This window comes from Ursus arctos, unplaced genomic scaffold (genome assembly GCF_023065955.2).
Source record: "Ursus arctos isolate Adak ecotype North America unplaced genomic scaffold, UrsArc2.0 scaffold_7, whole genome shotgun sequence".
Classification (NCBI taxonomy): Eukaryota; Metazoa; Chordata; class Mammalia; order Carnivora; family Ursidae; genus Ursus; species Ursus arctos.
The window spans coordinates 34,787,875-34,802,602 of NW_026623089.1; the positions used below are offsets into that span (position 1 = coordinate 34,787,875).

The 14,728-nt window shown below is 43.9% G+C and overlaps 1 protein-coding gene across 1 annotated transcript; it reads left to right on the forward strand.

The window, feature by feature from the left end:
- The first annotated feature begins 216 nt into the window (after positions 1-216).
- ANKRD1 (ankyrin repeat domain 1) lies at positions 217-9,281 on the forward strand. The gene is made up of 9 exons (XM_026481516.4): positions 217-443; positions 1,093-1,272; positions 2,118-2,255; positions 2,383-2,490; positions 3,707-3,805; positions 5,193-5,291; positions 5,523-5,621; positions 5,758-5,856; positions 8,411-9,281. Exons 1-9 carry the CDS (start codon positions 228-230, stop codon positions 8,519-8,521), a joined length of 1,149 nt encoding a protein of 382 aa, XP_026337301.2. The 5' UTR covers positions 217-227; the 3' UTR covers positions 8,522-9,281.
- The last annotated feature ends 5,447 nt before the right edge of the window (positions 9,282-14,728 follow it).

Here is a 14,728-nt window from a genome sequence, read left to right on the forward strand (position 1 = left end):
GGTTAGTCATGTGAAAGCTGACAAAGAAGGAAAAGGAGCAGCGCTGTGGTGCAATATCAGCAGACAGCTGTCCCCTGGCTTCTCGATAAATAGGATGACTTGCATTGCTGAGCGGTGCGGTCACCGCCAAAGGAATGGCCCTCTCACATTTCTTCCTGATTCACATATTCGGGGGGGGGTTACTTGTCAGCCCCTCCCTCCTCTGCTTCCCAGACACTGAGTCTGGAATGAAAATTCACCTGCCTCTGAGTTGGCCGCGGGTGGGGGCAGGGGTGTTACTTGGGTTCCCAGGTTGGGAGATTACCTCACCGGGCCCTAGCTATATAAGCCGACCGGTGTGGAGGGGCTCCGCAGGGCTGACTCGAGGCACTCATTCCACGGGAGAAAACACACAGACGAACCAACCTCAGGCCAACATGATGGTGATGAAGGTGGAGGAGTTGGTACGTAGGACACCTTGTTGTTTCACCGTGAAAACCGGTTTAGTCTTGATTTTTATTTGAACCCTGAAATGTCCTTCTTCTTCGGGCATAATGTGCAGGTACTCGGATGTCGTATGTGGAACCCAGTTGGCCTAAGTGAAACTGGAAAAATGAAGCTGGCTGTAATGAATTTTCTCTATTTCCTATTTATTATCTTCTCGTTTGTTTTTCTTACTAAAGTGTGGATTCACATGTAGTTACGAGGATGCCTTAGGGAAGAAGTTCTATGGCAAGAATAGACGTCTGGAAACTTTTACAACTCAAGGCCAAGAGTCATCAAATTCCCTGAAATGGAAGAATTTTAAATAATCATGGAGGGGTGGCAGTTTTCCTAGGCGAAATGTGGTTAGGTGGATTAAAAGTGCATTTAAACATACCAACCTAACCTAAGCCTTGCTTTACCAAGAGAGGAGGACCATCATCTGATGGTAATCCTGGAATACTTGGAACACTGCAGCAGCGTGCCCCAGCCTGAGGTCTGAGAGCACAGTGCACGGAGGTGGCTGTCATCAGGCAGAGAGGACCAGGGCCCTCCTGCAGCATCCTCTGTGGAGAACGACCCCAGGACAGGCCCTGCTACTTCTGACCCTACAATTTTTTTTCCTCCTAGGTCACAGGGAAGAAGAATGGCAGTGGGGAGACTGGGGAGTTCCTACCTGAGGATTTCAGAGATGGGCAGTATGAAGCCGCTGTTACTTTAGAGAAGCAAGAGGACCTGAAGACACTTCCAGCCCACTCCCTGAGCCTGGGGGAGCAACAGTGGAAAATTGAGAAAGAGCGAGAGGCAGAGGTAAGGACCTTTCATGGAACCCACTAGTGGGAAGTCGGAGGTAGGGTAGGAGAATGAAGTGCCAGGCAGGGAGGAGAAAAGAGGAAAACAAATGCAACCATTCCAAAGGTGTCTCTTTGCCAAATTCAAACCCATAAAGAGGCAACTTCTATAGGACAGGTTGAAGGAACTAATTCTTTAGCAAGACCATGACCTCTGGATTCTGAATCAATGACTGAATGTTCTATGACTGTGTTCTGATTTAAAGACTTGGAAAGAGACACATGACCAGTGAATTTCTGATGTCATACACTGTCTAGTTAATCCAAAGCAAGAGAGACCTTTTTTTCTCAATAACGTGGCTTTGGCTGCGTTCACTATCTGTGTTGACAAATTCCCTGGAGCCGTGTGAATTTTCATCCCTTACTAATCACAGATAAAACATGCACTAGTTAGCAGTAGTCCCAGGAAAGTCTGCTTTATGGGTCCTGCTTTGTAGGCTGCCCGAAAGAGACGGCATTGATATTTCAGAGCTTAACGCTTATTGTTGGATTCTTTTGAGTTAAATAAAAAATTCGACATAAATCCAGGGTTTAATGGCAATGATTACACGATAGTCACTTATAGACTACATCCTAACTCCAATGAGTCAAAAACCTGATGCTACAAGCAAGAGAAGTGAAGATGAAGGCAATTAGCCCAAAAATTAGACCCCTAAATACTTGAATAAGAAGTCACTAAGACAAAATCAAAGTTTTTTTTTTTTGCTCCAACTGTTCACATACTTATCTCAGACCTTGCAGATTTTGTTTAGACACAACCAGAATGCCTGTCACCATATTTTGAAATATGGATTTCTTTTTTAGCTCAAGAAGAAAAAGCTAGAACAAAGATCAAAACTTGAAAATTTAGAAGACCTCGAAGTCATCATTCAACTGAAGAAAAGGAAAAAGTACAGGAAGACTAAAGTTCCAGCTGTAAAGGAACCTGAGCCTGAAATCATTGTAAGGACTGTTTGCTTGTGCGGTATTACACGGCCGGCATTACGCTGCGGGGGAATAAATACCCGCGGGGGTTGGATTGGATGTCGGGAAGCTCACGGTAACTCTTGCGCTTCTCTTTTGGCTTTAGACGGAACCTGTGGATGTGCCTCGGTTCCTGAAGGCTGCCCTGGAGAATAAACTGCCAGTAGTAGAAAAATTCTTGTCAGACAAGAACAATCCAGATGTCTGTGATGAGGTAAGGCTTCTACAAAGCACTGCAAAATCCAGCTCATTAATTTTGTGTTTCTTATGCTTAACTTCAGCCTTGCTAACATGGTGCCAAAAAGCAATCCACCTGAAACAGTCTCTCCAGCTGTTGTTGCATATGCCACTAGCATATTGGGAGAGCGCAGCGGTCCGGAAAAAAGAGGCTGGATTCATGCTGTGGATTGCACCATTTTTTGCACTCTCGTATTCTTCTGGCTGGTTTTTCATTTGTCTTCAACTTTTTATATTCTTGGGATAGACTTTTAATAAGGCAGGACCAACAAGTCCCTTTGGGAGATATACATAATAATATCACCCTTTTTAAAAAAAAATATTTGAGACAGAGAGAGCGAGAGTGAGCACAAGCAGGGGGAGGGGCTGAGCAGGGAGTCCGATGTGGGGCTCAATCCCAGGACCCTGGGATCATGGCCTGAGCCGAAGGCAGACACTTAACCAACTGAGCCACCCAGGTGCCCCAATAGCACCTTCCTTGATTGGACCCAAACACATCAGCGCTACATAGGGACTCTGGACTGGAGTTCAAGTGCTGGTTCTATCACTACCTGGCTATTTGATTTTAGCAGCTAATTTGCATTTTCTAGACCTCTGTTTCCGTGTCTGTAAATAGAGGGCACTGGAGTGAATAATGCCAACACTTGTTTTAGGCCAAATAGTCTATTAATTCATTCATATGAAGCCTTCTTACCAGAAACACTAATCCTTTTTGTATCCTTTCCCCCCTGAACTGAATAGAGAATCATTTCTGAAGGTGAACTAAAAATGAGTCCCCCATTCTCTTAAAAAAAGAATTGAATACTTTTTGATATTCAACCTAGCAACAGTCCCAGATGGAAGAAAACCGTCTGATCTGCATGGCAAATTCTACACAAAAAACGAAGGCACGGAATTCAAGAAAGGGAAATGTCAGCGTTGAGGTAGTTGTGAACTTGAGGTTCACATCCGTCCATGTAGACCTCTGAGCACTTAGAAATGTACCTGCAGGAAACTCAAACCTCAGTTGTAGGATCACTGTTCCAGTTCTGCAATTTTAGTAAATTTGGCACTTCTAATTCAAAAAGAAGCACTCAAGTTTCTACCACTGAGGTGATCGCAGTCCTCAGCTTCATACTTCTTAGAAAGGATTTCTGATCATTTTTATATGCATCTCTCTCTCTCTCTCTCTTTTTAAATCTCTCCTCTGACAGTATAAACGGACAGCTCTTCACAGAGCATGCTTAGAAGGACATTTGGCAATTGCGGAGAAGTTAATAGAAGCTGGAGCCCAGATCGAATTCCGTGATATGGTAAATATATTTCTTTGTTTGGAAATGAGCCAAAATAAGTAGACTATATGAAGCTTGAGAAAACCTACGATGAAAAATGGGGCTGATTGGATTGAAAATTGATCTGAGAGAACGAGGCGAAAGCTCATTTCTCCATACAAAGGGAAGTTAGGAGATGGGGCTAGGTCATGTGGAAAGTATTTTCCATACATACTGAAGAGGAGAGGAGTGTTTCAGGGAAAAGAAGGAAGTGAAGGCTGCAATTCAATATCCTCATCAGAGAGTTGGGTCGGTATCAAGTCAGTAGCATTACTGAGAAATAATACACTCAGCACTTGCCTCTTAGCATCCCTGTCCTTCCATTACACACGGCAGTCTGCTCGTAGCCCCTTGGCTGCCAGCGACATGTCAGAATTCTCCAGCTGTACACCTTATATGATAGATGCCATCAGTGAGATCAGGGGCTAAACTGCATGTGGAATGAACTGCATCTATGGAAAGTAGCTGCTATTCAGACCTCAATAATTCAACTACTGTGAGTTCTATAAAGACCAGCATACAGCATATTTTATGGACTGAAAATTGAGCTCGGAAAATGCTTTATTTATTTAAATGCAGCTCAATTTGACTTTATAGCAAAGCGGAAGAAGGATATTAAAAAAGTCCAAAGAATTTGAACAAAATTGAACCCTGAAGACAAACACACAGGAAAGCAATAAAAAAAAAAAGTTTGCATGAAAAATACACTAACAATTCATGAGTGTGTGATTTGGAAGGCCAGGAGTATGTCAGAGTGTGGAAGAGAGGATCTCCTAAGAGCCAGGGAAACGTGCAGTGACCACGAGTGTGGACACTTGAGGCACAGAGGCTGTGCCGGCACAAATGATGGCAGAGAACCAGCAAGACACGGGCAAAAAACAACAGGGACACAGGAAGAGGTGGCAGATCCAGATTAAAATCTCTTGGAAGAGACAACTTTTATTCTGCCAGAATTTTAGAATGCATTTGTCTAGAACTTCTGAGTATATTTGGCAAAAGTGGCTAAAAGTTCCAGGCAGATGTGGGTTTGAATATCTATCTGATACTTACTAGCTGTGCTTCCTTGGGCAAGAAACTCTCCAAAATAGGAGACCTGTTTTTCTCATCTGCAAAACGAGTGCGGTCTCCCCTATCACATAATGTTGCTAGGAAGACCAATCGATCGAAGGTGTGTAGCACCTTGTCGGCATGCAGAAATTCTCAATAAATTGTAGTTCTCAGTCATTGTAGCTGTAGTCCGGAGGGGGACAGCCCACTGCTGCCATGGATGTCCTAGCAAATCTGGTGTTCCCGGGCCTCAGAAACCAAGTAGTAACTCCTCTTGACCAGTTCTTTACATTAAATCATGTCCTTTTACCGTCCGGTATAGCTTGAATCCACAGCCCTTCACTGGGCAAGCCGTGGAGGAAACCTGGATGTCTTAAAATTGCTACTGAATAAAGGAGCAAAAATCAGTGCTCGGGATAAGGTATTTCTCCCCTTCTCTCTTCTCCCCTTCTTCCCTCCTCCCCTGCTTCCTCTCCCCTTTCCCCCCCGCCTCCTCCTCCCCTCCACCCTCCTCTCCCAAAGCCACCTCACCATTTGAGCTCATGCTGTGTGGGGCACCGTAGTGGCCACTTGTCCCCCTCGCATGCCTTGGGGTCTGGGACAGCCTCTGTCCCCGAGCCCTACAAATCAGTTGCGTTCTTAAATTTCCCAGTTGCTCAGCACAGCGCTGCACGTGGCCGTGAGGACCGGCCACTACGAGTGCGCAGAGCACCTCATCGCTTGTGAGGCCGACCTCAACACCAAAGACCGAGTGAGTACCTGGGCAAAGTTCCACTTCCCGCAGCTCCAGCCCTCATTCATCTGGAATCACTCCCAAGCCCGGGCTCTTGTGGGACGCACTTCCTGGCCTCAGGCCCCACTTTAGCCTGTGGTCTTGGCTTCTCTAGGAAGGAGATACCCCTCTGCATGACGCTGTGAGGCTGAACCGTTACAAGATGATCAGACTCCTGATTATGTATGGGGCTGACCTCAACATCAAGAATTGCGTAAGTAACCAAAACAAACAGCCCCTGCTTGTGGGCTTTCTGATTCACAAAAGCATATCTCCTGTACTTGACAATGGTCCCGTAGTGGTAGGATTTCAAGGTTGTGGGTGGTCTTGTGATGCTAGTCCTTGGCAAGGACTCGGGTCACCTGGTCAGAGATGGGTGGAGCCATCATGACTGCGATGGCTTCAGTGCCAGCATAGTGTCTGGTGATTCTTTTAAGATTTGGTCTCGAAAATACAAGATGGTCAAAATTGCTCACCTTCACAAACCCAAGCACAATCTTCCCTGGCCACCCCTGGCTGAGCAAGGCCTGGGGTTGTCAGGAATAAAGACAGGCACCCTTCCTGCAGTGTTAACATTCCACAGAGGTCAATGGGGCCAAGAGCCAATGAACTGAAATTAATCAATATCTAATCCGAGGAATTCTGAGTAGTCCTCCCCTCCTTACAACAGCAGGACATACTACCACTTTCTTCCAGGGCTAGCCATGCTTTTGCCTATATTTTTGAGATAATTTCTATCCATTCTCCATTTTGGTTTATCTGCATATCCCTCAAAATAATTTCCTATATTTAGGCCCTGAAAATGCTCGTATAAGTCCCTTCTACAAGTACGTGTTAATTTAGCTTCATCTGCAAGCAAGGGAAGACAGCCAACTTTTCCTCATGGTCCCAATTCCCAGACAAACATCATCTAATATAAGCTTTAAAAATATCGCTGGAAGGAATGGATATAAATCCCCAAAGAAATAATTTGAAAGATTTGGTAGAGAATCACTTTACAAAGAAGGAAAAGAAAACCCCAGTCCTCTTCTGTTGTGAATAATTTCTTCCCCTTATTGTGTTACTATGAAACTGAGAGGAATATTTTATCATAAAAAAACCCCACAAAACTGTCTTGGTGATAGGAACAAAAGATAGAAGCAATAAATAGAGGCTGCCTGGATGGGAAAGTGTTAATAGTAGGTCCCCACATCCTGCATATTGGGATTGGTCTTGTCTAATAATTTAAATAAATTAGCAGAAAAAGTAGATTTAATGAAATCTCCAAAACTGCAGAAAATATGACAATTGTTTTCAGGCAGTGAGACACTACCAGCAGAGAGAAATAGCATACAGATTTGGGGAGACTATGTAAGTAGCCAGAAAATCAGGAGATAAATTCTAATAGAAGTTGAAGGAATTCATGGAAGAATAGCCCAAAATATACCAAGAGGGCTCATGCCTTTGAATTATCAGTTAGACCCCAGCATAAGGGTCCTGGAACTATTAATGTCATGGATGTGATGGCTGGATATTCCCCAAAAGACCATTAAACCATTGGACACCATCTTGAAGGGAACTGGAAACAATACACAGTACATTCATTATTCTACTGTTGTCCAAAGGTCTGTCATCATGTGTACTGATGAGCGTTTCTCGAGGAATACGCTACAGAGGTGGGAAGTTCCAAAATGAAGGTTACAGGGCCACTAATTCAAATAAGCACAGGGGCCAGGCAGATCACCTAAATTACGTAAACGGTCACTGCGGGAGTCTGTGCACATAACTTTTAAAGGTGGTGGCTCTTCCCCAACCCAGTCCATTGTTGCTCTGTGAAGCCATAGGTATCATGCTGGCCAACTCTTTTGATTTTTTCAGAGTTCACAAATTCAGTTGGGAAATCTCCTAATTTCCAACTGTTGCCAATTAATTCCAACTTTTAAAAAATCTAAGCTGTGTTTGGGCCCAAACAAAACAGGTCTCTAGACTGATTTGCATCTCAAAGCTGCCAGTTCTCAGTCTCTGAGTTAAAGAGACTTCCAAATGATTAGGGGTGGAAAAATTTAAGATCTCTCATATTTAAAGACAAGAATTGAGAGGTGACATGGTATTAAAATTGTAAATGTCTTGAGACCTATGCATAAGGGGAAAAGCATTTTGGTCTCAAAAATTATTTACACATCGTTGATGTCTCCTCCAAGAAAAATGAAATTTCCCAGGAGTTCCCAGTGTGACAACCCCACCCCTCAGAGCAGTAATAGTTCTGCACAGCACCTGAGGACTTCAGCCAAGGCGTCTGCGCAGCTCGTTTACCAACAGGTTTTATCAATCAGGAATCATTTTCCAAATTGATAGGAACTGCTTCTTGACCACTATCTCCCCACGCCCCTTCTGCAGGATACCCGAGATGTATTGAGGCATTTTTTGAATTTCAAAATGACTTGGCATGGTCTTGCCATTTATTGTCTAGGGACTAGGGTTTTTTTTTTTTTTTTCACCAATACCTGGGACAGTCCCACAGAGCGCGGGGCGGGGGAGGGGGGACAAAAATATTGCTAATCTGAAATGCCAAAAGCATTCCTGTGAGAAACAGTGAAGGGCTGATTTGAATATAAACTGCGAATCACTTATAGTGGAAAGCATAAAACAGTTCAATAACATACACCTACCCACTACCTCATTAAACACGCGCGCGCGCACACACACACACACACACACACACACAGGATGTGTGGGATTTATAGATGCCTCCCAGGTGGAAGTCACATTTCCTCCCGTATTTTGATTAGGCCGGGAAGACCCCAATGGATCTGGTGCTGCACTGGCAGAATGGAACCAAAGCAATATTTGACAGCCTCAAGGAGAACTCCTACAAAACCTCTCGCATAGCCTCCTTCTGAGGGAAACCATGCCGCTCACATCCCGTTGTTCTTCACCGGCATTTTGAAGGCACGGCTCCGAAGTAGAGGAACTAGTCCTAACAGCCCGCTCCTACCCACCGGTTGTAAAGCTGCACCTAATGGAGTTCTGAGAAAGCACAGGGACATAGGTATGGGAATTTCCCTTAGTGAAACTCAATTTATTTTTATTTATTCCTGTTTATTTATTTATTTATTTACTTGGATGCCCCTGGTATTCGGATCCTTCATGATGATCCGTTTGATGAGCAAAGCTTAATTTGTATATAACACTTCAGAACCTTCCTCTAGATTGTTCTTAAACCATGTTCACAAGCAGTGCTGTTGGTACCTACTCATGTGCACCTCGTTGGTGGAAGATATTTCAAGGTGTTTTTAAAGGACAAGAGTGATTATCACAGCCCTCTTTTCTCCTGAGTTTTTTAATGCTGAAGTTTGGGGCAGTGGGAGGCACATAGCGACAGGAGAGGAAACTGTAGAATGAGAGGATTCTCTGAGAAGGACAGTAAAGCCAAGCCGTTTGACGCCTGGGCCTGGTATTTCTTACCAAGTCACGTGTTGTACCAAGGTGAAGAGAATGTCATGAGTGTAAGTGGCGTGTCGTGGCAGGTGCGGGCCGCTGGGCCATGCAGAAGTGAATTTGCCGAAAAAAGATGAAAGTGACTGCAAAGTGTAAATGTGTAAATGTATATTATGTTGTATGTCTATTTTATATTCATAATAAAAGCAAATCCTAAACCTCTTTCTAAGTGCTTCTGTTAAGTATGGTGGGAAAGAACCATGTGAAAAAGGCCATTTGGATGGACCTTTTGGCTTCCAAGTTTTTGGGATTAGATATGTCCTATAAAATAGTACCTCTCAGTATTTACTGTGTACACAGACCACCTGGGGATTTGCTAAAATGCGGATTCTGATCTATCCCTCCTGTTGCGGGGGGGGGGGGGGGGAGGGGCTGGGACTCTGCATTTCTGACCAGCTCCCAGGCCATGCAGAGGTGGTGGTACACCACAAGCACACAACGCGCACAAGGCTGGGAAAACCTCAAGATAGAGAGTTCAAGTTCTTTTGGCCCCAGTGGTGGGGAGAAAGAGACCCCTGGTGGGCAGAATGATTACTGCAAGTTAAACAAGTGCTCTTTGGGACGTTCCCATCCGGGCTAATCTGAGGTTTAAGGATTATTGTGGACACCAGCTGTTGGTATCAAAGGCTGCGCACGAGAAAACACACCTGGTCAATGATTTCTGACCTCCAATGGGAGCCATTTTGTTGCCAGGTGCTAGACCAGGTGCTAAGGCCTGTGATGAGAAAACCAGACTGTCCCTTCCCTGCATTCCTGGAACAGATGAATATTGAAATGATCCCAGAAATAAATACGTAGTAATGATCTGTGGTAAGTCTGATGAAGTAAAAAAACAGAGTGCTGTGAGAGTTTCAGACGCAAAGGCACATCACTAGATGGGGAGGGGTGAGGTGGGGAATTCTACAAAGACTTCACTGAGGGGGTGACTTTTCGGGGGAGTCCGAAGGATAAGCTGGGGCCATTCAAGCACAACATTCCAGACAGCAGAGAGGCCACCGGAAAGGACAAGGGCATGGGAAAAGTTTGGCACTTTAGAAAATGTAGGAAGGCCAATGTGAAACACTGGCACTAGGGTCCCTCCCCCCAAAACTCACTTCAGATGGAAGAACACACATGGCCTCGTAGCTATGCCTCTGACACTAACCAGGTGTTCCAGTCAGCTGCTCACGGGCACATAAGTTGTGAGGATGGTTGAAATATTTTTGAGCCTTTTGAATCTAGTCTCCTAACCTCCCAAGGGCATCAGGAGCTTCAGTCCCTCCACTGTCTCCCTCCCGCTAGGGTCCTGGCTCTAACCAGTCACGTCCTTAAGGCTCAGGGTCCTCCTATTTCTTCCTCTTAAAGCACCCATGACACAAGTCACGTTTTTCTTGCTGGTACTGGTGTCTCCCACAGCATAACTTGCTGGGTTCTGATGTGACCAAGTTCTCTTTATGCTGCCTTCCTCAAATCCCCCTCCCCACAACAGCGGGGAGCGTAAAGAAGAGAGTAAGCGGTTAAAACACTTTCAAGTCACCACAGATTTCCACTAGCACAGAGGTAGAGGGCATGAGAGACAAAACGGGGTAAGTCCCATTTGAGCGAGGCCAACTCCATCGCCTCTGCTAACAGAGGAGCTAAACACTGCCTCACAGGTGGTCAACTACTAAGCTCTTTGTCTTGCCACCTGAGCCAGCTCTTTGCCCACAATCAGTCTCTCACCTTGTCTCTTCCTCCGTGAAGAGAACGTCCCATTGACCAACAGACGCCTGGGAGTTTTCTTGCTTCTCTTTTCCTCACTCCTTTCTTCCAGTCGACCTCCAAGTCTTCTTACCGAGCGTGCTCCCTAAGTGGCCCCGCAGTCTGTCCGCTCCTGCCATCCCAGGGGCTGGTGCCCTAGCTCAGATGGCCGCAGCGCCCCCCGATTGTTCAGATGGCCCTTGTCGGGCTCCCGGCCTCTGGCTCTCTCCCCCCCATCTGCTCAGTTGCAGCTGGAGGGATTCTTCTAAAATGCAAATCTGGCCAAGTCACTCACCTCTTTAAAATTTTTCAGTGGCTTCCCATTTCCCACAGGATGAAATGAAAACTCCTTAACATTTTTCAAAAATCCTTGCAATCTGACTGCCTGTAACTCTCTATTCTCACCCATTTCTCATCAGTCTCCTCACTAAACTCTGAATTTCATCTCTGTGGACTTTTTAGTTCCTTAAAAAATCCGGCATTTAGCTGTCTGTTTTCATATACTGCGTCAGCTCCTTGGAGACTTCTTCCTCCCACCCGACCCCGCTGCAAAATTTCTCCTTCCTCCCCTTCAGGTGGAGGAAGGGAAGCCACCCTTGACACATACTTATACTGTTAGTGCTGCTCCCCCCCCAAGTGTGTTCCTGTTGTACTTTTAGTCCAAAGGTATCATCTATGATACCGCCTTTACCCCCATAACGGAAAAAAATCGCTCTCTCCCCTTGAGCGAGTAATACCTACTTACTCAGTATTAAGCCAGTCACAGGAATGAATAAGGAAGGAAGCAAACATCGCCAATAGTCATCTCATGGTACTGATTATTTCTGTGAACATTACATATAGGCACTGTACATTTAGTTCTGTTAACTTTGTTTTCATTTGAACAACTTATTCTAGACATCTTTATGAATGGTATTATGTTTCAATCTACAATGGATCATTTAGTCCTAGTATTGGGCATCTGGGTTGTTTCCATTTTCCCATTATCTTAGACATTGTTGTAATGAGTATCCTTATCCTCGTACCCTTTACACCTAACCAGCTATTTCTGAAGAAACACGTTCACAAAACAATCTGTAAGGTTGGTATCAAATTATACCTTTCATTATGTTACTGTCTTTCCCCCAAATCGTGAGAATTCTCATTTTATAAATCTTTTATCTTTCAACCTGATCAGCAAAAGATATATTTTTGGTGGATTTTCCTTAATTACTAAAAAAGTTCAGCATCTTCATGTTTACTGAGCATTTTTCTGGATCAATCTTCATTGCCCAGTTTTCTATTAAGCCAGGTTCCTTGGAAGCGGCACTTGAAATGAGGATTCTTGTGTAAGTGATTTACTGAGCGTGCTCTCTAAGGCACTAAGGGAAACAGCACATGGCAGAAGAAACAGGCGAAGATGTGCTTTCAGGAGGAGTCTGGGAGCATAAATCATGCCATAGAGGCCAGAAGGCTGGGTGATAATGCCCTGCATCAGGCACTGGCCACAGGCCGAACTCAAGGGGTGGGGATAAAACTTCCCAGGCATCTTTGGGTAAGGTGACTTCCAGCAGCCTGGGCAATGCTCTGGGGAAGAGTGAAGAGAAACCATTAGTGCCCAAATCTGAAGCAGCTGGAGGAAGGGCACACCAGCCTGGTCAAAGGGACCTGATGGACACTAACAGCATTTATCCAATTGCATTTGTTTTGTTTTGTTTTGTTTTTTAGAAAGGGGGGGCAAAGTGGGAGGGAGAGAAAGAATCTCAAGCAGGCTCCATGCCCAGTACGGAGCCTGACACGGGGCTCAAGCTCATGACCTTGAGATCATGACCTGAGCCAAAATCAAGAGTGGAACGCCCAACTGACTGAGCCACCCTGGCGCCCCTCAAATTGCATGTGTTTTTAAAAAACAATTTCTTTTTAAGCTTTTACTAAGGATGCTAAACTTCTCTGCTCTATAAGATGCATTTATAAATGTACTCTCCTAGTTGTTTGTACTCTTCTAACAGAACATTAATTTTATAGAGGCAAATTAATCAAGTTTTCATGTTTTCTGGCTTTGATGACCAGATTTAGGTTTTTCCAACCTGTTATTTTAGATAAAAAATTTTACCTACCTTTCCTCTAGTATTTTACAATTTTTTAAAATTAATTCTTTAATCCACTTGAATTTAGTATGGTGTATATTGGGTAAAATATAAGGATTAGTCTTATTTTTTTCCCTAAATGATAGAACAATAGCTGATACTTACCAGGTACCTTCTGAAGGACTGGTCTTCCTCTGAGCCTTCTACAAATACGAATCTACTTAGCCCTTGCAATAGTACCGTCGGTAGAGAGAAGAGATGAAGAAAGTGAGGCACAGAGTGATTATGTAATCTGCACACGGTCAGGTACTGAGTACCAGCAAGTTCAGATTTAACACATGTGGTGTCTTTAGTCTTTGCACTTACTTGGTTTTCTGTACTGCCTTTCCTACACAGGTAACCCGTAATGCCAACACCACTGAATTCAGATATCCACCATTTCTTCTTGTAATTGGAGTCGTTCTGGACTCCCAACTCTTTCATCGATCTATATGAATTTCTGTACCAGTTACACACTTTTAGTTACTAGAGTCCTGTTGTACTCTATAATATTGGGTGTATAAGTCCCTCCCATTGGGGTTTTTTTTTTTTTTTTTTTTTGAAGATTGTACTTACTTATTTGAGAGAGCAGAGCGAGAGAGAGAGGGCAAAAGCAGGGGGGAGGGGCAGAGGGAGAGGGAGAAACAGACTCCTCACTGAGCAGGGAGCCCTGACGGGGGCTCGATTCCAAGACCCTGGGATCACAACCTAAGCCCAAGGCAGATGCTTAACCACTGTTTTTCTATGAAATTTCCTAGCTATTCTCATATTTATTCCTTCAAATCCAAACACATATACAAGCAAACCAATATATGCAGACGGTTTTGGATTTTGTTAAATTCATAATTTGCGGGAGAATTTGATGAACAATGTCTCCTCATCCCAAAAAAGAGTGTCTTCCAATCTTCTTTCATTTCCCTTATTACCTTAAGGGTTTTCTTCATAGAGGACCTACGTATTTCTTAATTTATATCTTTGTGAATAGTACCATCTTTTACAATGACATTTTATAGTAACTTATTAACCAAAACGATTACTTTTTAGTTTGTCTTTAGTTTTGTGTCTTTAGTTTATAACTGACCACCTTGCTGAACTTTTCTTTAAGGTACTATCATTTTGTTGCAATAAGTCAGTAATGCGTCATACTCTACCAAAGATAAACATTAGAAGGAAACTCGCCTGCCACTCTTCACTGAGGACCAGCCATCATGCCCACCTATTCTGAACAGGATAAGCACCTGTTCATAAACAGAAAGCAGGTACAACTGCAAGTATGTAACAAACGTGCATAAACGAAGGAGCACCTGTATTTCTAATCTTTTCCCAGTTGCTTCTTTTTTTGGGGACAGACACATCTGCAATAACTTTACTTCCTATTATAATGGAAGTCCTCAATATTATATCCGGTGCAAGTGAGGCAAATATACACATAATATAACCAGTTGATTGAAACAGTAGACTAAGGTGGGACATCAAAAAAAGTTGAACATACGTCCCCGTGCATATTCTGAATTTAAAATATATGCACACTCCTGTGCTAATCTGTAAAGATCAGCATCTGTTCTTGGGAGTATAGACCTTCTGATGGGACATCTACAGCTGTCTTTGAGTTCCAGTCTCTTTAAAGAAGAAAGAGAACTTAAGACTTGAGTGAAGCAATCCAAGTGTGGAATTTTTACTGGATCCCCCTAAACCTTAGTTGTCCTGTTCACACCTACTGTGACAGCTTTTTTAATGGCTCATCTTTCTCAAGACTTTCAAAAGCATAAACTTAGATTTCCTGGG